This window comes from Oncorhynchus masou, chromosome 17 (assembly GCF_036934945.1).
Source record: "Oncorhynchus masou masou isolate Uvic2021 chromosome 17, UVic_Omas_1.1, whole genome shotgun sequence".
In the NCBI taxonomy this organism is placed as follows: Eukaryota; Metazoa; Chordata; class Actinopteri; order Salmoniformes; family Salmonidae; genus Oncorhynchus; species Oncorhynchus masou.
This window is the reverse complement of record NC_088228.1, coordinates 31443575-31468360: the sequence shown is the minus strand read 5'-3', so window position 1 is coordinate 31468360 and position 24786 is coordinate 31443575. Positions and strand designations below refer to the sequence as shown.

The window sequence follows — 24786 nt, the reverse complement described above, 5'->3', positions numbered from 1 at the left end:
GGATTTACATGAAGGCAAATGTCAGAATATAGATAACCGTTTCTAGTTTGGTATAGTCTGTGTATTGACAACACAATACAAGCTGATGCCAACTTCATCAAATACTCCCTTCAATGTTGGCAAGGGATGTTTTGAGGATAATGTGACAGATAAACTTTTGCTTGTCTGGGAGGAAATACGCATGCTCTTGGATCTGCTCAACACATGCTTGCAATTTTGTTTTTACAGCTCACTTTGAGCCCTGCAATTCAATATTTGTGCTTTTTCAAGCCCCTAAATCTCAAGAATGTGTTATAGTCAGCGTGGAATTCAGCTGGCTCTAATTAGGATGAGTATTATTCTGAAGAGTGTGAAAATACAAACACACGTGCACACACACAAACACATATATGTACGTGCACACACACACACACACACACACACACATCACGCACACATACAGTGCCTGTCAAAAGTTTGGACACACCTACTCATTCAAGGGCTTTTCTTTATTTTTACCATTTTCTACATTGTAGAATAATAGTGAAGACATCAAAACTATGAAATAACACATATGAAAAAGAGTTAAACAAATCAAAATATATTTTAGATTCATCAAAGTAGACACCCTTTGCCTTGATGACAGCTTTGCAAACTCTTGGCATTCTCTCAACCAGCTTTCCCTGGAATGCTTTTCCAACAGTATTGAAGGAGTTCCCACATATGCTGAGCACTTGTTGGCTGCTTTTCCTTCATTCTGCAGTCCAACTCATCCCAAACCATCTCAATTGGGTTGAGGTTGGGTTATTGTGGAGGCCAGGTCATCTGATGCAGCACTCCATCACTCTCATTCTTGGTCAAATAGCCCTTACACAGCATGGAGGTGTGTTGGGTCATTGTCCTGTTGCAAAACAAGTGATAGTCTCACTAAGCGCGAACCAAATGGGTTGGCGTGTCGCTGCAGAATGTTGTGGTAGCCATGCTGGTTAATTGTGCCTTGAATTCTAAATAAATAACAGACACTGTCACCAGCAAAGCACCATCACACCTCCTCTTCCATGCTTCATGGTGGGAACCACACACGTGGAGATCATCTGTTCACCTACTCTGAGTCTCACAAAGACACGGTGGTTGGAACCAAAAATCTCAAATTTGGACTCATCAGACCAAAGGACAGATTTCCACTGGTCTAATGTCCATTCCTCGTGTTTCTTAGTCGAAGGAAGGCTCTTCTTCTTACTGGTGTCCTTTTAGTAGTGTTTTTTTGTTGTTGCAGAAATTCAACCATGAAGGCCTGATTCACACAGTCTCCTCTGAACAGTTGATGTTGAGATGTGTCTGTTACTCAAACTCTGTCCAGCAATCATTGGGGCTGCAATCTGAGATACAGTTAACTCTAATGAACTTCTCCTCTGCAGCAGAGGTAACTCTGGGTCTTCCATTCCTGTGGCGGTCCTCGTGAGAGCCAGTTTTATCATAGCGTGTGATGGTTTTTGTGACTGCACTTGAAGAAACGTTAAAAATTCTTGACATTTTCTGTAGTGTACTGATGGACTGTCGTTTCTCTTTGCTTATTTGAGCTGTTCTTGCCGTAATATGGACTTTGTCTTTTACCAAGTTGGGCTATCATCTGTATATCACCCCTACCTTGTCACAACGCAACTGATTAGCCCAAACGCATTAAGAAAGAAATTTCACAAATTAACTTTAAACAAGGCACACCTGCTAATTTAAATGCATTCCAGTTGACTAACCCATGAAGCTGGTTGAGAGAATGCCAAGAGTGCTTTGATGACAGCTTTGCAGAAAGGGTGTCTACTTTGAAGAATCTCAAATATAAAATATATTTTGATTTGTTCAACACATTTTTTTGGTTACTACATGACTCCATATGTGTTATTTCATAGTTTTGATGTCTTCACTATTATTATACAATGTAGAAAATGGTAAAAATAAAGAAAAGCCCTGGAATGAGTAGCTATGTCCAAATGTTTGACTGGTACTGTACATACAAACATGTGGAAAACTCTCCTCCTCCCCCCTCCACACACTTACCACCTTGATAAGATTTAAACATGGGTTCCTAGTGTATTAACGGCTTAGTAGCGTCAGTTTCTCAGAAGTTTTGCACGTGCATTTCTGTATTTTTCTCACTGATTGCTTTTGGTTTGAGTAAGCCAATAGTATGACCTAGTATTACCACAACACGACTATTGCTTGTCACTGTGAAGATGATATCTTTTTTAATATTTTTTTATAATTATCTCCTCCTCTCCACTCATCCAGGCGGTTGCATTGTACCAGGAACTACATCCACATGCACTTGTTTGTGTCTTTCATGCTGCGAGGCATCAGCATCTTCATAAAGGATGTGGTGCTATACTCTGGTTCTGCCCTAGAGGACATGGAAAGGGTCAGTGTGGAAGATCTCAAGTCCATCACTGAGGCTCCTCCAGCTAACAAAACCCAGTTTGTAAGTACCGAACATTGTCCCCAGACTATAGGAGGTTTAATACGTGAGAATAGTAAGTACCAGGCTAAGGGAGTGAAGTTATTGACCAAGGCACCTGTGTAATTATTTACGTAGAACACATTTTCATAAATACGGTTCTGACTGTTTTTGTGAAGTGTCTGTTCTAAATGTGTTGGATCATTGTATTAGGCCGTCCTCTAAGTGCATAGTGATCAATATTCGATATGAGTTGCTAAAGTCATTCCAGCATTCAGTACACATGACTCTTGAGGCTTTTCATTTTGATTGTTTTATTACGGTCTCTCGCAGCATTTCTAAATAAGCTAAATCAATGCTATTTGTAAAGACTTGCCACAAAGAAAGTCTGATTTATAAAACTGGATAAGAAAGAGCAGGAAGTAGAAGAAAAAGCTAAGAGGATAAGTCTCTCATGGCTCACGCATATTATCAATAGTTAGAGTGTGCAAGCCAGGCTGAAGGAAGCAGCTACATACAGTACCAGTCAAAAGTGTGGGCACACCTACTCATTCCAGGGTTTTTCTTTATTTTTTATATTTTCTACATTGTATAATAGAAGCTGGTTGAGAGAGTGCCACAAGTGTGCATCAAGGCAAAAGGTGGCAAATTTAAGAATCTCAAATATAACATATTTTGATTTGTTGAAAACAATTTTGGTCACTACATGATTCCACATGTGTTATTTCATAGTTTTGATGTCTTCACTATTATTCTACAATGTAGAAAATAGTCAAAATAAAGAAAAACCTTGAATGAGTAGGTGTGTCCAAACTTTTGGCTGGTACTGTACATTAGGACCTGTAGTGGAGGTATACGCCTCATCAATTAATAAGCCTGATGGATCCGATCAGAATGTTTAGCTTAAAATGGTGATAAACGTTTAGTTCTTCACGTTTTAAGCGCAGCAATGTGCGCACTGCGTTAGGCCTACGCGCGAATGTTCCAAAAAATTGCACTCTGTCCTGAGAATGACATTTAGAAAGAGGGGAGATCTAACAATGCAACAACTATTATGGGTTGCTAATATGACAAGGATAATATCTTTGGCTGCCAGACAATGAAAGAAAGTTTATTTGAAAAACAATAGAACAGGAGAGCGGAAATGAGAAGTCGTTATAAAATAATTGCCTCCACGTTTCTATGGTGAGATTTTGGATTTAGGCTACTTTGAAACAAGGTAAGACATGCCTCACAATATGAAGTAAAACGTCCAGGTTTCATACAATTTAAGGAACCAGAAAAATATAGTGACGCTAATGATAGGCTTAAACATCTTCGGGTGGGCCGTTTGGGGGGGAAAATTGCCAAATTTGAGTATACCCACTTTTCCAGGGACCACTACACCACTGAGTAGGACAGACAGAGGCAGAGAGGTTGGCATCCCTTAGGGCGTACATAGGCTAAACTACCAGGAATTCCCTGTTGTTTAATTCCCTGTGTATTTTATCAATCTCTCCAGGTTTGAGCAACACACAGTATTAATTGGATTAGAATAAATCTTTCAATTTACAAACCGTGCTTGGAACCTAGAAGTTTCATCATGGAGAGGCTTGAATGTTGGTTTACTCCCTGCAAAGTGAATATACATTTGTCAATGTACACACTACCCTTAGTGTTTCTGTATGTCACACAAGCCAAGCAGTATATAACAGTGCAAATTAAGAGTGGATTCTAAAGATTCAACATGTATGGCTTCAGGTCACTTCACGAAGAACCTTGTGCTTGTGACCATAAAATAGCCATATTGTATTTAGTAAATTCAGTATATTAGATGTATTTGTCTGTTGTGTTTCCTTTAGATTGGCTGTAAATTAGCAGTGACCCTGTTCCTGTATTTCCTGGCCACCAACTACTACTGGATCCTAGTAGAGGGCTTGTACCTCCACAGCCTCATCTTCATGACCTTCTTCTCAGACAGGAAGTACCTCTGGGGATTCACTTTGATTGGATGGGGTATGTGATGTCATAGAAAACACATTTTTTACTGCAGATTCACTGCTACTAATAAAATATATAAGCTTAAATGAACACCTTTAAAAAACACGCAGAGTTGATTTTGGAAGTGTACATACACGTTAGCCAATACATTTCAACTCAGTTTCTCACCATTCCTGACATTTAATCCTAGTAAAAAGGTCAGTTAGGATCAACACCTTATTTTAAGAATGTGAAATGTCAGAATAATAGTAGAGAGAATGATTTATTTCAGCTTTTATTTCTTTCATCACATTCCCAGTGGGTCAGAAGTTTACATTCAATTAGTATTTGGTAGCATTGCTTTTAAATTGTTTAACTTTGGTCACATGTTTTAGGTAGCCTTCCACAAGCTTCCCACAATAGGTTGGGTGGATTGTGGCCCATTCCTCGTGACAGAGCTATTGTAACTGAGTCAGGTTTGTAGGCCTCCTTGCTAGCACACTCTTTTTCAGTTCTGCCCACAAATGTTCAATAGGATTGAGGTCAGGGCTTTGTGATGCCACAACTTTGGAAGTATGCTTGGGGTCATTGTCCGTTTGGAAGGCCCATTTGTGACCAAGCTTTAACTTCCTGACTGATGATGCTTTAAAGGCACAGTCAATTTAGTAAACTTCTGTAAACTTCTGATCCACTGGTGTTGTGATACAGTGAAATAATCTGTCTGTAAACAATTGTTGGAAAAATTACGTGTCATAAACAAAGTAGATGTCCTAACCAACTTGCCAAAACTATAGTTTGTTAACAAAAAATTTGAGGAGTGGTTAAAAAACGAGTGTTAATGACTCCAACCTAAGTGTATGTAAACTTCCGACTTCAACTGTATGAATCAATTCATTTGAAAAGCATTTCCTATGTCATAATGTTTCGTATAATATTTCACGGACAGCTGAATTTTGTTTGGTCATTATTAACTAATCAATGTTTTCACACATACGGTGTGAATACTGTTATACGCAGAACTCAAGAATAGTTCAGAGAGCTAGGCTGTACGGCTCCTGCATTGTACACACTGTGCATAACGGTTATGTAAGCACAGCGCATACAATGTGGATGCTGTGTCGCCCAATTGCCTCGCTATATTGACAGTATATTACAAGGCAAATTTTGACTTGAACCCACTATAATAATTGGAAGGAAATTGCTGTATTTTGTGTTTAATCATTTGTGTGATTTTACAGATCACTATAATCTGTTTTGCAGGGGTCTCAGCTGTACCTCTCTGGGATCGTTCGGGACGCTAGCGTCCCACCTCGCCAACAGCCAGTTAAAGTGCAGGGCACCAAATTCAAAACAACAGAAATCTCATAATAACAATTCCTCAACCATACAAGTATTTTAGAATATAGAATATGTCATTGTGTTTGGTCAGCAACTAGTCACAGAAAGCATTCAGCCATTTTCCAACCAAAGAGAGGTGTCACAAAAAGCAGAAATATAGATAAAATTAATCACTAACCTTTGACGATCTTCATCAGATGACACTCCCAGGACTCAATGTTACACAATACATGTATGTTTTGTTCGATCAAGTTCATATTTATATCCAAAAACCTCAGTTTACATTGGCGCCATGTTCAGAAATGCCTCCAAAACATCCGGCGAAATTGCAGAGAGCCACATCAAATAACAGAAATACTCATCATAAACTTTGATGAAAGATACATGTTTTACATAGAATTAAAGATGAACTTGTTCTTAATGCAACCGCTGTGTCAGATTTCAAAAAAGCTTCACGGCAAAAGCACAATATTCAATAATCTGAGAACAGCGTTCAGCCACAAAAATAAGCCATACAGTTACCCGCCAAGTTGTTGCGTCAACAAAAGTCATAAATAGCATTATAAATCTTCACTTACCTTTGATCTTCGTCGGAATGCACTCCCAGGACTCCCACTTCCACAATAAATGTTTGTTTTCTTCGATTACATCCATATTTATGTCCAAATACCTCCGTTTAGTTCACTATTCCAAAGGCACAATGAGCGAGCGCAAAATCCAGACGAAAAGTCAAGAGTTCCATTACAGTTTGTAGAAACATGTCAAACGATGTTTTCAATCAATCCTTAGGGTATTTTTATAATAAATCTACAATAATATTCCAACCGGACAATAGCGTATTCATTACAGAGGAAAAAGAAGGAACGGCGCGACCATGTGACCGCGCTGTAAACAACTGATTGGCCTCAGCCTAGTCCACTTGTTGAAACAGCTCTTATTTGACACCCTTCCTCAATAGAAGCCTCAAACAACTTTCTAAAGACTGTTGACATCTGCTGGAAGCCTTGGGAAGTGCATTCTGGCCCCATAGACACAGCATATTGGATAGGCAATCACTTAAATGAAACTACAAACCTCAGATTTCCCACTTCCTGGTTGGATTTGTCTCAGATTTTCGCCTGCCATATGAGTTCTGTTATATTCACAGACATCATTCAAACAGTTTTAGAAACGTCAGTGTTTTCTATCCAATACTACTAAAAATATGCATATATTAGCATCTGGGACAGAGTAGCAGGCAGTTTACTCTGGGCACCTTATTCATCCAAGCTACTCAATACTGCCCCCCTGTCACCAAGAAGTTGTTGTTTTGAGATCTATCTTGATGTTTGTTGTTTATTTGCAGGGGTCCCAGCTATGTTTGTGACAGTGTGGGCAAGTGTGAGAGCCACTTTGGCAGACACAGAGTAAGTATTGCGCTGTAATCTCAATTTGTCATCATTGATGTTGGCTCTGAACACACAGTACTGTGCATTTGCCAGAATCTTTCATGGGAATGTGAGACAGAAACTTAGAACGTGTTCAAGAATCCCCTTAGGTTCATAGAATGTTTAAAGGCAGAGTGTACGTCTTCAATTTAATCGAAACCCACATTGCAGTATTTACACGGTAGTAACTATTTCCACATGGTTATATAAAATCACAGAATTACTTTGAGTACTGTAGAAACATTCTACTATGAGCCCATCGCGTTGACTCCACTCAAAGGTAGATTCTGACCGTTTTCAGAATAAGAATTGTGTGCGTGCAGGCAGTAGCTTGTACACAAGGACCATGCGTAAAACATTGCTATGGCAGGTTGGCTTGAATTCCAGCCAAGACTTTGAAGCCTAGGATCAGTCTGTAAGGGTTGCCAACTTCCCCATGTGTTGTTGTTACACTAGGATATACCGAAATAGATTAGTTCCTGAAAGCGATTAATTACACAATCATGCGTATCATCTATATTTGTTTTTCATAAATCCCCTGTTTATCACTTACAGGTGCTGGGACCTAAGTGCAGGCAATCTGAAGTGGATTGTACAAGTGCCCATTCTAACAGCAATAGTGGTAAGTAAACATGTCAATTGAAAATGTTAATTGGCATAATGGCATTTAACATTTTCAATTGACAGGTTTAACTATCACAATTACTGAACACTATTACCACTATCGGCTTTCTGAGAGAGTTAGTAGTTGAAATATTGGGCTTTGGTGTGCTACATTGTGTCATTGTGTCTGTTATCAAAGGTGAATTTTATGCTGTTCCTGAATATAATCCGAGTTCTGGCCACTAAACTTCGAGAAACAAATGCTGGCAGATGTGACACAAGACAGCAATACAGGTAAGAAGCCATGCTCTGACTGTTCCTTCCCTGACTGCTTTATCATGACATGTCTGCCCAGGCCCAGCTCAGGTAACCCCTACCATTGTGTTGCTGAGTTTTCATAATGCTTCAGCAAATGTACATTATCCCAGGGGCATTGGTAGACACAATGTAAGTAACCTAATGTGTACAGTGCATTCGGAAAGTATTCAGACCCATTTTGTTACGTTACAGCCTTCTTTCAAAATGTAGACAATCATTTTTTGCCCTCATCAACCTACACACAATGCCCATCATGACGACCTGAAAACAGGTTCCTCTAAGTTTTTGCAAATGTATTAAAAATATAAAACAAATGTAGCTCTAGGGTAACCCGGTTTCCGTTGATCATCCTTGAGATGTTTCTACAACTTGATTGGAGTCCACCTGTAGTAAATTCAATTGATTGAACATGATTTGGAAAGGCAGATACCTGTCTATATAAGGTCCCACAGTTGTCAGAGCAGAAACCAAGCCATGAGGTTGAAGTAGTTGTCCGTAGATGTCAGAGACAGGATTGTGTCAAGGCACAGATCTGGGGAAGGGAACCAAAAAATGTCTGCAACATTGAAGGTCCCCAAGAACACTGTGGCCTCCATCATTCTTAAATGGAAGAAGTTTGGAACCACCAGGACTTAGCTTGGAACCACCAAGACACTACCTAGAGCTGGCCACCCGGCCAAACTGGGGTGAAGGGCCTTGATCAGTGAGGTGACCAAGAACCGGCTGGTCACTCTGACAGAGCTCCAAAGTTCCTCTATGGAGATGGGCGACACTTCCAGAAGGACAACCATTTCTGCAGCACTCTCCCAATCAGGCATTTTAGTTAGAGTGGCCAGGCGGAAGCCACTCCTCAGTAAAACACATGACACCTAATGGACTCACAGACCATGAGAAACAAGATTCTCTGGTCTGATGAAACCTAGATTGAACTCTTTGGCCAGAATGCCAAGCATCACGTCTGGAGGAAACCTGGCACCATCCTTATGGTGAAACATGGTAGTGGGAGCATCATGCTGTGGGGATGTTTTTCAGCGACTAGTCAGGATCAAGGGAAAGATGAATGGAGCAGTACAGAGAGGTCCTTGATGGAAACCTGCTCCAGAGTGCTCAGGACCTCAGACTGGGGTGAAGGTTCACCTTCCAACATGAGAACCACCCTCAGGACACAGCCAAGACAACGCAGGAGTTGCTTCATAACAAGTCTCTGAATGTCCTTGAGTGGCCAGGCCAGAGCACAGACTTAAACCCGACCAAACATCTCTGAGGAGACCTGAAAATAGCTGTGCAGCGACACTCCCCATCCAACCTGATAATGCTTGAGAGGATCTGCAGAGAATAATGGGAGAAACTCCCGAAATACAGGCATGCCAAGCTTGTAGTGTCAACAAAGTACTGAGTAAACAGTCTGAATATTTACTTAAATGAGATATTTCTGGGGGGGGGTTCATACATTTGAAAATAATTCTAAAAACAGGTTTTGCTTTGACATTATGGGGTATTGTGTGTACATTGATAACTGTTTTTGTTTAACCATTTTAGAAAAGGGCTGTAATGTAACAAAATGTGGAGAAAGGCGAAGGGTCTGAATACTTTCCCGAATGCATTGTATATCCCTTTAACTGCCTTGAATTCCTACTGATCCTACAGCTATTGTACACAGCAATCATGTGCCTATGAACCAGTGCTATACTGTTAGCACTGTTAGCACTGGCTACAGGTTCATATGCCTCACCTAAAGCCTATTCTTGTGGGAAGCTGCTATAGACCACCAAGTGCTAACAGTCAGTATCTGGATAATGTGTGAAATGCTTGATAATGTATGTGATATCCACATAGAGGTATATTATCTGGGTGATTTAAATCTCGACTGGCTTTCATCAAGCTGCCCACTATCAGTCAACCTACCAGGGTTGTTACAAACAGCACAGGAATTAAATCGTCAACATGTATTGATCACATCTTTACTAATGCTGCAGAAATTTGCTTTAAAGCAGTATCCAAATCCATTGGCTGTAGGGATCACAATATAGTAGCCATATCTAGTTCCAAAGGCTGGGCCTAATATAGTGTGTCAAGTGCAGCGTCTGGGTTGCTCCTTTTTACAGACCAACAATGAAATAGTTTTATTCTAGTTACTAATAAGCATGATGAGGAATTGAAAAATTGTATGGTTGAGAAGGATGAGACAAAAGGAATGGCAAATAAGTCTAGCTGCACAACCGACTTCAAACTGAGAAATCATTTGACTAAACTGAATAAAAAGAAGAAACTACATTATGAAACAAATATAAATTATATCAAGAATGATAGTAAAAATCTTTGGAGCACCTTAAATGACATTTTGGGCAAAAAGGCAAACTCATCATTCATTGAATCAGATGGCTCATTCATCACAAAACACACTGATATAGATTATTATTAATTAACTCATTTTTCATTGGCAAGATTCGCATGGCATGCCGACATCAAACGCTGACACTAAACATCCAAGAATAACTGATCATGAAAGACAAGCATTGTAATTTTGAATTCTTTAAAATGAGTGTGGAAGAGGTGAAAAAAGTATTATCTGACAACAATGACAAGCCACCGGGGCCTGAGAATGAATGGAAAATTACTGAGGATAACAGTGGACGATATTGCCACTCCCATTTGCCATATCTTCAATCTAAGCCTACTAGAAAGTATTTGCCCTTCGGCCTGGAGGGAAGCAAAATTTAATTCTGCTACCCAAGAATAGTAAAGCTCCCTTTACTGGCTCAAATAGCTGACCATTCAGCCTGTTACCAACCCTTAGTAAACTTATGGTAAAAATGTTGTTTGACCAGATAGAATGCTATTTTACTGTAAAAAAATTGACACTTTCAGCATGCTTATAGGGAAGGACAGTCAACATTCAGCACGGCACTTACACAAATGACTGATGGCTGTGAGAAATTTATGATAAAAGATTGTGGGAGCTATGTTAGACTTCACTGTGGCTTTTGATATGATCAATAATAGTCTGCTGATGGAAAAACATGTGTTATGGCTTTACACCCCCTGCTATATTGTGGATAAAGAATTACTAACAGAACACAGAGGGTGTTATTTAATGGAAGCCTATCCAACATTATGCAGGTAGAATCAGGAATTCCCCAGGGCAGCTGTCTAGGCCCCTTACTTTTTTCAATCTTTACTAATGACATGCCACTGGATTTGAGTAAAGCCAGTGTGTCTATGTATACTCCACACTATACACATCAGCTACTACAGCGACTGAAATGGCTTGTCAAACCTGTATCATAATATGTTGATACAACAGTAGCTAAAATGGGGAGAAGTCTGTCCATAATAAAGTGCTGCTCTGCCTTTTTAACAACACGATCAACAAGGCAGGTCCTATAGGCCCTAGTTTTGTCAAACCTGGACTACTGTTCAGTCGTATGGTAAGGTGCCACGAAAGGGTACTTGGAAAAATTACAATTTGCTCAGAACTGGGCAGCATGTAAATCTCTCATGACTCAAATTGGAGGAGAAATTTACTTCATCACTACTTGTTTTTGTAAGAAGTGTTGACATGATGAATGGACCAAGATGTCTGTTTAAACTACGAGCACACAGCTCGGATATCCATGCATACCTCACAAGACATGCCACCGGAGGTTTCTTCACAATCCCCAAGTCAAGAACAGACTATGGGAGGTGCACAGTACTACATGGAGCCATGGCTACATGGAGCTCTATTCCACATCAGGTAACTAATGCAAGCAGTAGAATCAGATTTAAAAAACAAGTAAAAATACACTTTATGGAACACAAATACACATAAGACACACACTCTACACACACATACACATAGATGTTGTATTGTAGATATGTGATAGAGTCACTGCCTGAGGGAACACATTTAATATGTTGTGAAAAGTGTTATGAAGTGTAATGTCATGTAATATTTTTAATTGTATATAACTGCTTTGATGTTGCTGGACTATAGGAAGAGTAGCTGCTGTCTTGGCAGCATCTAATGGGGATCCTTAATAAATAAAAATACAAATGTACTGTACAGATGTATTCTGTGTTATCTCCAGCATGCTGATAGAAGTATTTAATCTTTATCACACCAAAACATGCCACCAACCGTTGGGCACAAACTGGTTAAATCAACGTTGTTTCAGCATAATTTGTCAACGTATTGTGACATGGAATTTATGAGGAAAATACATTGGGTTTGCAAAAAGTCATCATTGTTGTTTTGAAGGTGACATTTCAACCACAGGATTATGTCATCATGGTTACCATTATTCAAGCTAGACAAACCGCATGTTGAAAATATACATTTGAAACAACTTCAGATTTTGAACGTTATATCCATTATCAGAAAAAAAACTAAGTTTGGCAGCACCTCCTACTGGAGAGTTGATCTATCTACAGCTATCCCTTTGGTCTCCCATCCAGGACTTTAACAAACTTAAAGATGAGAATGATAATAGAGAGATCATTTAATAACGAAATAGGTTCGCTGTTGCTATCAAAGTCATTACAACAGGTATGTTAATTCCTGTTGTGAAAATATTTCTGACACACCCCTGAAGCTATAGCGCTACCGCCAGCGCTAAGATTCATCATTGCGTTAGGTTTGTTAAAATGGAGCCCCTAGGGTTTCAAGCTTTGGTTGATTTCAAATGTAATATACAAGTTTATAATGAATATGTTCTATTCACATCTCCATCTCAACCAAAGATCAAAGTTAAAGAATAGGACTAAATCAAAGAAAACTTAAAATGCACTTTAAATAAAGTTTGATTTGATTTACTATAGTCCTATTCTTTATCTTTGACTTTTGGTTGAGATGGAGATGTGAATAGAACATATTCATTATAAACTTGTATATTACATTTGAAATCAACCAAAGCTTGAAACCCTAGGGGCTCCATTTTAACAAACCTAACGCAATGATGAATCTTAGCGCTGGCGGTAACGCTATAGCTTCAGGGGTGTGTCAGAAATATCCAACATATCAATTATTCATTTGAAGACGAACTGGATATTCATAGTTCAGTGTGTCAAATCGGAGGGCATGTTGTCCGGTTCTCTGGCAGTCTCTATGGGAGTGCCACAGGGTTCAGTTCTCGGGCCGACTCTTTTCTCTGTATATATCAATGATGTTGCTCTTGCTGCAGGCGATTCCCTGATCCACCTCTACGCAGATGACACCATTCTGTACACTTCTGGCCCTTCCTTGGACACTGTGCTATCTAACCTCCAAACGAGCTTCAATGCCAGACAACACTCCTTCCGTAGCCTCCAACTGCTCTTAAACGCTAGTAAAACCAAATGCATGCTTTTCAACCGTTCGTTGCCTGCACCCGCAAGCCAGACTAGCGTCACCACCCTGGATGGTTCCGACCTAGAATATGTGGACATCTATAAGTACCTAGGTGTCTACCTAGGTGTCTGGCTAGACTGTAAACTCTCATATCAAACATCTAAAATCAAATCTAGAGATGGCTTTCTATTCTGCAGCAAAGCCTCCTTCACTCACGCCGCCAAACTTACCCTAGTAAAACTAAATCCTACCGATCCTCGACTTCGGCGACATCATCTACAAAATAGCTTCCAATACTCTACTCAGCAAACTGGACGCAGTTTATCACAGTGCCATCCGTTTTGTTACTGAAGCACCTTATACCACCCACCACTGCGACCTGTATGCTCTAGTCGGCTGGCCCTCGCTATATATTCGTCGCCAGACCCGCTGGATCCAGGTCATCTACAAGTCCATGCTAGGTAAAACTCCGCCTTACCTCAGTTCACTGGTCACGATGGCAACACCCACCCGTAGCACACGCTCCAGCAGGTGTATCTCACTGATTGTCAATTCAACCAAATATCAACATTTGAATGAAATGTACTGTGTCCTCTGCATTTATAGTTCCATCTGTGCCACTGACTTAGTCTGGCTTTAATTCCAGTTTGTCTACAAATTTAAAATATGTCAGATTTACGGCTCCATCTCAACCAAATATCAAAGTTAATGAATTGGACTAAATAATATAAAATCTAACCTTAAATTGACTTTAAATCAAGTTTAATTTGATTTTGTCATATACTTTACCTTAGATTTTTGGTTGATAGAGATGTATGGGGTCAATTTCACGCCATATGTATTGAATTCAAAATAAAATCGTGAACATGAAAATAAAGATGAGAATGTAAACATTATATTTTTGAGGACGCCCGTCACCCGTCCTAAAAAATACCTTTACATTCTCAACTTTATTTTCATGTTCACAATTTTATTTTGAATTCAATACATATGGCGTGAAATTGACCCCATGGAGATATAAATAGCCTATTAACGTGTCAACAATTTAAAAAAAAAAACGATATGTTGGATTCACATTTCCAACTGAACCACAAATAAACGTTAAAGAACACGATTAAGCCAGTGGCTCAGATGAAACTAGCCAATCATTTAGATGCATCTCCTTTAAATGTTGATGTTTGGTTGAGTTGTCAACCAAACACAGTTCAATACTACTTTTGTAATACTGTTAAAATTATTCTTAGAAACTAATAGAACACTATTTATTACATTTTAAAATGACTAACACATCCATGGCCATATTTTGAGGTTACTGTCACTATATAAGTCTTCTTATGTAATCATAGAAAGTGTGTATGTTCAAGATAGCATGCAACGGTTGCAGGTCTGTGGAGATATTCACAATTGCTATAATAATCCGTGCAGAATCTCAAACAGCATTTATCACTGAGCACTGTACTTTTAATGTTATCTCAGCTGCAATCCAGGTCATTTGGTTGTGCTATTAGAGGAAACGCATTGATTAATTAAGTTGTATAAATACAACATATCTGAACTGTGTTGTGCTTTTGAAATGGTTGAAAGCTCAATGATAAAATATTTAGATGACAACTAAACCAAAAATCTTACATGGGTTTTTCCTTTGGAATTTGTTTATGCATTTAGAAGGTTGAAAACCATAGTGATGAACATGGTAATTCAACAAACTGCTGGATGTCTTTTTGAGTGGGCGAATAAAGGTTGACGTCTCATTTGATCAATGTCTCAACAAAATATTACCCAAATATCCACGTTGAAATGTCGTAGTGTGCCAAGTGGGGCAGTCATGTCGGTAAAAATGAATAATACAGTGAACATATCTATTATGATATAACATTTTATCTCCCCGTGACAACTGTCACACACAGTAAATGTAAAAATGAATCACTGCTATTATTCATTCCCTCCACAGGAAACTGTTGAAGTCTACTTTGGTCCTGATGCCACTGTTTGGCGTTCACTACATCGTGTTCATGGCCATGCCTTATACTGAGGTAACTGGAGTCCCCTGGCAGATACAGATGCACTACGAGATGCTCTTCAATTCATTCCAGGTACTGACTGGTCTTGAACCGCATGGATGAATGAACGAACAACCAAATTATGTTTTACTGCATGTGGGTTTAGTCACAGGCAGCCAGCAATGGATCTGAAATGATGAGCTGCTGCAGTACTGTAAAAAGGAGATATATCAATCGGCCAAAGTCCACTATGGGGCACTGCATATGCTGTAGTGGTCTGCTACACATAATTAAGTATTGAGTTGTGATGAAAATGTTATGAGTAAAATTAGAGAGCTGCGCAGCTCAGTGTTTTCAGAGTAGGCAGCTGGTGTCAGTGACTTGAACTGTCAATTGAGATTGCATGACATTCGTCTAAAGTGCTCTGGATAGATGCTCAGGTCAACCTGTGTACTTTGAGTCATACGCAAACTTGTAATAATGGTTCATCTTCTTTCCAGGGATTCTTTGTGGCAATTATATATTGTTTCTGCAACGGGGAGGTAAGGACAATGTTGAACAATTTTATTAAGATTTATCTGTGAAAATGTCTTCAAGGAAATCCTAATAGATTATAGTATATTATTTAAGACACTATGTAATCCTGATATATAATATTATGCTCGTAATTAATTGCAGTCACAGCATGTACACAGTATGCACACAAAAAAACCTCAGGCTCAATTATTGTACGCAGGGATGTGCACAGACCTTTCAGGGGGCATGTTCTCAAAATGAAAAAGGTATATTTACTTATGCAACACACTTACTCATCACACATTGTAAGCAAGTTAGTGACAGTGCCTCTTGAAGGCATGATTGACATTGGGAATCGAGGGCGATCAGCTGATTATTGATGTAAATATGCTTAAAAAAATATTTATATCTTCAATGCTCTTAAATTATAACTTCATATTATAGCCTAATGTTCATTGTTATTTTAGTTTATGGAGGTTAACTAGAGTCTAGCCTACCTGTGTTCAGGGCTTCATTTGTTAATTTGGGAGGAACAAAAAGTGAGCAAGTGAGGGGGGTCACCTAGGGAGCTCTGGGGTACCGGAACGCATTCGAAAAAAAGACATTGCGGCTATAATAAAGAATTGCATGCATATCATCACATTTGCGTAGTGGCATAGAGAAGTAGCCCAGAGTAGAGGTGCACACAGAAGTTGCACATATGGGGAACATTTTTAGTAGCCTAGGGTCAGAAAACAGTTTGTGCCTTTTTTATAAACGCATTTTCTGCAATTCCACATAATTTTACATGACTGTGAAGACTTTATCAGAATTATGTTTTAATACCGCACAAATGATCAAAATGACAAGCTACTTTGACAGTGACTAACTGAGAGGCCTACGTGTGTGGAGACTCACATTATGGTACAATATGAGGAGGAAATTGGTCTTAAGAAAGCTTTCCAGTTTCACTGACTCACCCAATGACGTCTCTTGTAAACAATGTTCACTCAATAGGCCCATTTGGAAGTTGAAAGATTGCTCTTCTCTTTTCAACAGGGGCCATTTTCTTTCCAACCTGTGTTTTCCCACGATTGTATTTGAAATATTGCGAAAGGCCTGTTTTGACTGCATGCTATTCACTGACAGATTTTCCGTGTGTTCCCGACTGCCTTGTTATAGGGCTACACACAATCCACAGCTAGGCAATGTTTTGTTCCTCTGTGGCTAACTTATAGGCCTACTCATGGTGAGGTAGGCTATTGACAAGTATTTAATTCATTTCTGAACAGACAGCAGTAATTCTATAACTTTGGCAAATTTATTTCAATTTATTGGGGGTGCTGCAACACAGGCACCCTTCCCGCGGCTAAGAATCTATAAGGAAATACATTGTGAAGGGCTGCTGCCAACCAGACAGATATTGATGATGTAAATCAAGGGTTAATCAAATGTTATGCAGTGCTGTTTATATTTAAACTAGGTAGCTTACTACACACACACACACACACACTCAACCGGTGACCTGCATCACAAGCCATGCATGTTTGGATACCGGGAGCACGTGAGCTCCGTACAGGACAGACCAACGGATGGGGGGTGGTGGGGTGCAGAACTTGGCGGCGTCTCGACGACTTGGGGGCAGTGGGTTCAGAACGACAACGACTAAAACTGTATTTAAAAAACGTTAGACCACCACCCAAAAGGGTACTTGACTAGTGGGAGAGTAAAGGGAAAAATGCTCGGCCACAGGTAGACACATATCTGTGCACGTGCCTGATTAAATTCCACTGTCGGTTTAGATGTACTTAGTGACAATCTTATTTCTATCCATCTTCCTTTAGGTCCAGGCAGAAATTAAGAAAACCTGGAGCAGGAGGACACTAGCGCTGGACTTTAAACGGAAAGCCCGTAGTGGCAGTAACACGTATAGTTATGGACCTATGGTGTCTCACACCAGTGTAACCAACGTCACTGCCCGGGGGCCCCTGGCCCTTCATCTCACCACGCGCCTTGGGGCCCCAGTCACCGTCAACGGGCACCGGAACCTCCCGGGGTATGTGAAAAACGGTTCCGTCTCCGAGCACTCTATCCCTTCCTCGGGACAGGAGTTACACATTCCCGAGGAGGAGCAGCTATCCAATAACACGCCACCGCATTCTGTTGAGGAGGAGAAACCCTCGCCTGTGGTGGAGGAGGAGCGGGAGACCGTTATGTGACGTTCATGTGACCTCGAGTGAAAGACAGTCATGTCAATAGCCCCTCCGTTGTGAGGACGATCTCTGTAGGAATGAGTCATGGAACATAGCACCAGTCATTATTCTCAGGATGTTACACAGTAGGAGGATGGCTGCCTTTCGTCGACACTGCCAGTTTTTCTCCTGTGAATCGAGCCAGAATTTTAGTGGGTGGATAAGGACTGGAGGACGAAAGGCTCTAGGCTAAAAGGGTACCTCAGTATTTGAGGTGAGCCACCAACACAGTCAATCACCTTATGTACTGTAGCAAACACAGCCGCTCTTTCTGAGACTATTTCCACCTGCCATATGGACAAGAATTCATATTTGTTTTGTTTTATTTCACTGACTTCAATGAGTTGCAGCAGGTACTTTATATTAGATGAAAACCAACTTGCAGATTTTTAGCTTTTTCACATTCTAAAGCTATTCTAAAACTTGTGGATCGTGACTGGTCTGTGGATGGACAGTAGGCTAATGTGTCTGTCTGAAACCTACAACGGTGATGGTCCACAGGTCCTGTGGTTGAAGTTGTCTAACAGCATATGTAGGTCCTCATTCTGACAGGAGCATGTTAGCTGATGTTAGTGTAGCGGATGGATAAGTTAGCATACAGCTCACTAGCTTACATCTGTTACATTAGGAACTCCTAGTGATATGAGGAGTTGCAGTTGCCTCTGCCTGCATGGTTGGGGAGATCTCACTACATTTCGATTGGTTTGAAATATGGATGTCAATTCAGAAAACCTAACCCACTTTGATGTAAAAGGGAATCAAACTCAGGTACTCCAAACCCACCATTCTAGTGCATCACTTTGAGCTAGTGTGTACTGTAGTTTCAGAGGTGTGCTGGCTTCTAGTGTTGATTTATATGGAGGAAGGCCAATGGAAGACTTTTCTTCATGATTATCAACTTTTTGTACAGTTTTTAGTTTTGCTATTTAAAAGATACTATCATGATATTCAATAGTGTAATGACTATGGAAGGTTATGTTGTTTCCATGATGTGCTGATGATTATATTATTCAATGATAATATTCTGTTTCACAATATATAATGCCACAAAAGTAACCGAAGCATATCAATGGAGTGGGAGAGAGGATTGAGGATTAAAAAAAATAAGCTTTTATATACTGTGCAGTGTTTTCCGAAACTATTCATAACCCTTGACTTATTCCACATTTTGTTGTTACAGACAACATTTAAAATGAATTAGATAAATACAAAATCTTACCCATCTACACAATATATTGACAAATTGAAAACAAGTTTTTAGACATTTTTGCTGATTTATTGAAAATGAAATACGTCATTTACAGCGATTGCAGCTGTGAGTCTTTCTGGAGCTTTCTCTTAAGGGCTTTGCACACCTGGATTGTACAATATTTGCCAATTATTATTTAAAAAATGATTCAAGCTCTGTCAAATGTATTGTTGATCGTTGCAACACAACCATTTTCATGTATTGCCATAGATTTTCAAGCAGATTTAAGTCAAAACTGTAACTCGGCCACCCAGGAACATTCATTGTCTTGGTAAGCAATTCCAGTTCAGATTTGGCCTTGTGTTCTAGGTTATTGTCCTGCTGAAAGGTTAATTAATCTCTGTGTCTGGTGGAAAGCAGACTGAACCAGGTTTACCTCTCAGACTTTGCCTGTGTTTAGCTCTATTCCATTTCTTTTATCTCCTGAAAAACTACCCAGTCCTTAACGATTACAAGCATACCCATAACATGATGCAGCCACCAGTATGCTTGAAAATATGGAGAGCGGTACTCAGTGGGGTGTTGTGTTGGATTTGCCCCAAACATAACACTTTGTATTTAGGACAGAAAGTGAATTTCCTTTTTTGCAGTATTACTTGAGTGCCTTGTTGCAAACAGGAAAGCATTTTTTTGAAATATTGTTTATTCTGTAAAGGCTTCCTTCTTTTCACTCTGTCAATTAGGTTAATATTGTGGAGTAACTACAATGTTGTTGATCCATCCTCAGTTTTCTCCTATCACAGCCATTAATCTCTGACTGTTTTAAAGTCACCATTGGCCTCAAGGTGAAATCCCTGAGCATTTATCTTCCTATCCGGCAACTGAGTTAGGAAGGGCGCCTGTATCTTTGTAGTGACTGGGTGCATGGATACACCATATAAAGTGTAATTAATAACTTCACCATGCTCATAGGGATGTTCAATGTGTGCTTTGTTTTACCCATCTACCAGTAATTTGTAAACATTTCTAAAAACATAAATCCACATTGATGTTATGGGGTATTGTGTGTACGCCAGTGACAAAATAAAAAATCTACATTTAATCCGTTTTAAATTCAGATTGTAACACAACAAAGTGTGGAAAAGGTCAAAGGGTATGAATACTTTCTGAAGGCACTGTAATTGCAGCAAACTTTTCTCAAAGTTTTCAAAGGGAGGCACCCTCTCCAAAACTCAGGGTTGCGGGGAAACAGTTACATTTTCGAAAATAAGATGTTATTTAAATGAGGAATTCTCCAATTTCACAGGAAAATTCCAAAGGAGACTCGTGAAGAGACGGTATGAAGGAACACCAGAACTAATTAGCACACAACTGTTATGTTTTTATATGGTCAAGTGTTATGCTGCTCTTTTTGTATATACAGTATGTATGCATTTGCATAGAAGTCACAATGTTTACAATGAAAATAAAAATCCATTCTAGTTGTGAGCTAAAATAGCATCAAGGGTCATGGAAATGTATTCTCAATATAATTTGATGTTTGTACAGACTGTTCAAAAATGTATGGGATGTTTTGATATTTGAAATATGTTATATTGTATATAGTTGTATATGTATAGAAACTGGAGGATATACTGTAGGTGAGGGACAATACTGTATGTATCAGGACTGTTAAAATGAGATTTCAGCAGAATGCCTAACAAAGGTATTGACAGTACATTAGACATAATTATTTGATTCAAGAACTAAATTGCACTTTGACCCTACAGTTTCCTCTCCCACCACTGTATATCCACATTTCTACACTCAAGAAACTTTTGTGAAAATATGTCTAGCTACACTTTATAAATATATATATATATATACTGTATATTTATTATTTGTATTATTATTTTTTCTCTCTCTGCATTGTTATGAAGGGCCCGTAAGGCAGCATTTCACTGTTAGTCTAAACGTGTTGTTTACAAAGCATGTGACAAATCAAATTTGATTTTGATTTAAAATACCCCAGCTTTACAAGTTCAGTTCCGTCACACAGCAGTTTGTTTTCCAGCCAATGTTCTCAGAGGGAATTGAAGGGTTCAAATAATTTGTTTGTTTGTTAGCTAGTTTGTCACAGAACCAGTATTTGTGTCTTTACACTCTGTAAAAGTAGCCTTGTCCTATACTGTAGCTATACTGTGCAGTAGCTAATGCTTCCGTCATTGTCATGCCTTATGTTTGGCATGAAAATAAACAAACACACAGAGGAGTTTACTAAAGCACAAACAGACTGACGCACCAGGCTATGTGTAAAGGTGTCACAGTTCCAATACTTTATGTGTCAACCTGATCTGTCCCAATAGTTAATGTACAGTATGTTTCATTCCTATCCATCCCAATATTTCAACGTTCTTTCAAGGGTTGACTTAACATAGTAAACGTACACTTATCTTCCTCCATTTTAGTATGATATGTATTTATTAGGAGAACCCTTTTGGAAAACCTTTTTTGATTCCAGGCAGAACCCTTTTCACAGAGGGCTCTACCACATGGAACTCAAAAGGGTTCTACCTGGAACCAAAAAGGGTTCTCCTATGGGGACAGCCGAAGAACCCTTTTTTTTGTTGTAGTTGCTAACCCAAAGGTTGCTATTGTAGTTACTAATTAGCTAACATGTGAAAGTTGTCTGTGATGTGATTGGAACACGCAACCTTTGGGTCGCAAGATGTTTGCATTACACTCCCACATCTTTCATTTTTAGAGTAACACATTTACGTTTACTATGTTACTTCTAGTCTGAGCGGCCAGGCTATATGCGGCCAGGCATATACGGTTCAAACCTTCCCTCCAAATGTACATTTCATTCCTAATCTTTGTGGTTTCCTATTTATTGTCATGGTCTTATATGGTTAGGGCACATTACGTTTTACACCAGATAAATATAGAGCTAAATATAGTTCATTTTCTGCCTTACAAAGTTCTGTTGCATGATATGCAGTTGAAGTCGGAAGTTTACATAAACCTCAGCCAAATACATTTATACTCAGTTTACATACACTCAATTAGTATTTGGTAGCATTGCCTTTAAATTGTTTAACTTGGGTCAAACGTTTCGCCTGACCGCTGGTGTAACTGAGTCAGGTTTATAAGCCTCCTTGCTTGTACATGCTTTTTCAGTTCTGCCCACACATTTTCTATAGGATTGAGGTCATGTCTTTGTAATGGCCACTCCAATACCTTGACTTTGTTGTCCTTAAGCTATTTTGCCACAACTTCAGAAGTATGCTTGGGGTCATTGTCCATTTGGAAGACCCATTTGCGACCAAGCTTTAACTTCCTGACTGATGTCTTGAGATGTTGCTTCAATATATCCACATAATTTTCCATCCTCATTATGCTATCTATTTTGTGAAGTGCACTACCCCTCCTGCAGCAAAGCACCCCCACAACATGAAGCTGCCACCCCCGTGCTTCACGGTTGGGATGTTGTTCTTTGGCAAGCCTCCCCCTTTTTCCTCCAAACATAACGATGGTCATTATGGCCAAACAGTTCTATTTTTGTTTCATCAGACCAGAGGACATTTCTCCAAAAAGTACGATCTTTGTCCCCGTGTGCAGTTTTTTATCTCAGTTTTGGAGCAGTGGCTTCTTCCTTGATGAGCAGCCTTTCAGGTTATGTCAATATAGGACTCATTTTACTGTGGATATAGATACTTTTGTACCTGTTTCCTCCAGCATCTTCACAAGGTTGATTTGCACTTTTTGCACCAAAGTACATTCATCTCTAGGAGACAGAACACATCTGCTGTGTGGTCCCATGGTGTTTATACTTGCATACTATTGTTTGTACAGAGGAACGTGGTACCTTCGGGCGTTTGGAATTTGCTCCCAAGGATGAACCAGACTTGTGGAGGTCTACAATTTTTTCTGAGGTCTTGGCTGATTTTCTTTTGATTTTCCCATGATGTCAAGCAAAGAGGCACTGGGTGTGAAGGTCCACAGGTACATCTCTAATTGACTCAATGATGTCAATTAGCCTATCAGAAGCATCTAAAGCCATGACATTTTCTGGAATTTTCAAGCTGTTTAAAGGCACAGTCAACTTAGTGTATGTAAACTTCTGACCCACTGGAATTGTGATAGTGAAATAATCTGTCTGTAAACAATAAAATTACTTGTGTCATGCACGAATTAGATGTCCAAACGGACTTGCCAAAACTGTAGTTTGTGAACAAGAAATGTGTGGAGTGGTTGAAAAATGAGTTTCAATGACTCCAACGTAAGTGTATGTAAACTTCCGACTTCAACTGTACATGTAAGCGTGATATAAGGATACTATTAGAGAACGTGTTACCAAAAGATGCCATCTACACCAACAAGGAAATGAAAAATAAAGTTGAATATCCACATTTTCTTATACAGTGGTTATCTTACACCCACCTACAGCCAACGAACATGCCACTAGTAAATAAGCTTGGTAGTATTGTGTATAGTAGATACGCTAGTCTGGCCTTTAACTGTCCTTGTTTGATTAGGAGGGGGCAACACTAGAACCAGTGTTGATGGGAAAATATCATTTCAAACAAACATTTGTAGATTTATGCGCACTTTAATACCCTATTCCATTTCATATTGATTGTATCATGTAAATTGATTGTGTTTTTGAATTCGATATGTAAAAAGGCCATTACTTTACAGAGATAATAGTGTACACTTTTTATTTTTTATTTTTTACCTCTCATGGAAGTATATAAAATCACCTATGATATTTTCGTTGTATTTTTTATTTATCTCATATTGCAAATGTATCTGTCCTCAGAGAGATAGGAGTTGGTATTTTGTGTTAATAGTCTACTGTATATGCCATGTGTGGAGAGGGTGTGACTGTTTTGTTTGAAATAGGACACCATACCTGGTTGATTTCGTGTCGGTTGTGTGAAGTCAATGTTGTAAACGTGGGTTTAAGAGAAATGTTTTTCAGTCTTGATGTTCATCATTGTATTGTGAATAAGACAATTAAAATGTACAATTCTATTGTCGATTTAAGTGTCCATTGAATTTGCACCATGAATCCAATCCCATACTAATTATGTTCTTGTTGATCATGAACAATGTAAGTAGATACAGTTTAACCCTTGTGTAGCCTTAACATTTTGTATACTCCCCTTGTCCTAAGGGTCAAAAATGACCCGCCCTCACAAAACCCCGAAAATAAAGCAGCTTCATTGAATTTTAAACCTCAAATCTATTATGCATGAAGAAACAACCAGCCATTCATCACAAACTTTGTGAATATCTGGGTTTTCCCTCTTCACAATGCAAAAAGACTGCATTTAATCAGTGGACACCACTCATTTTTATTACAACACACCTTTTCATAATTGTATTCTTTAATAAAGTAAAGGTTTATTATTATTATTACTAAATGTACTGCGTAGGAGTAAACATATTTTTTTTTGTAGCAAGAGATAGCACTTGTGTACCCTA

At 39.1% G+C, this 24786-nt stretch overlaps 1 protein-coding gene across 1 annotated transcript in view; it reads left to right on the top strand.

Moving 5' to 3' along the window:
- The window catches only part of pth1r (parathyroid hormone 1 receptor), an 85803-nt gene extending 61470 nt beyond the window's left edge, over positions 1 to 24333 (top strand). Inside the window, exons 6-13 of the mRNA XM_064993027.1 lie at positions 2266 to 2452; positions 4270 to 4423; positions 7071 to 7131; positions 7708 to 7774; positions 7955 to 8049; positions 15333 to 15474; positions 15882 to 15923; positions 17721 to 24333. Of these exons, the coding sequence (XP_064849099.1) occupies positions 2266 to 2452; positions 4270 to 4423; positions 7071 to 7131; positions 7708 to 7774; positions 7955 to 8049; positions 15333 to 15474; positions 15882 to 15923; positions 17721 to 18095 (1123 nt within the window). The 3' untranslated portion in view covers positions 18096 to 24333. The remainder of the gene's footprint in view (positions 1 to 2265; positions 2453 to 4269; positions 4424 to 7070; positions 7132 to 7707; positions 7775 to 7954; positions 8050 to 15332; positions 15475 to 15881; positions 15924 to 17720) is intronic.
- Positions 24334 to 24786: the final 453 nt, after the last annotated feature.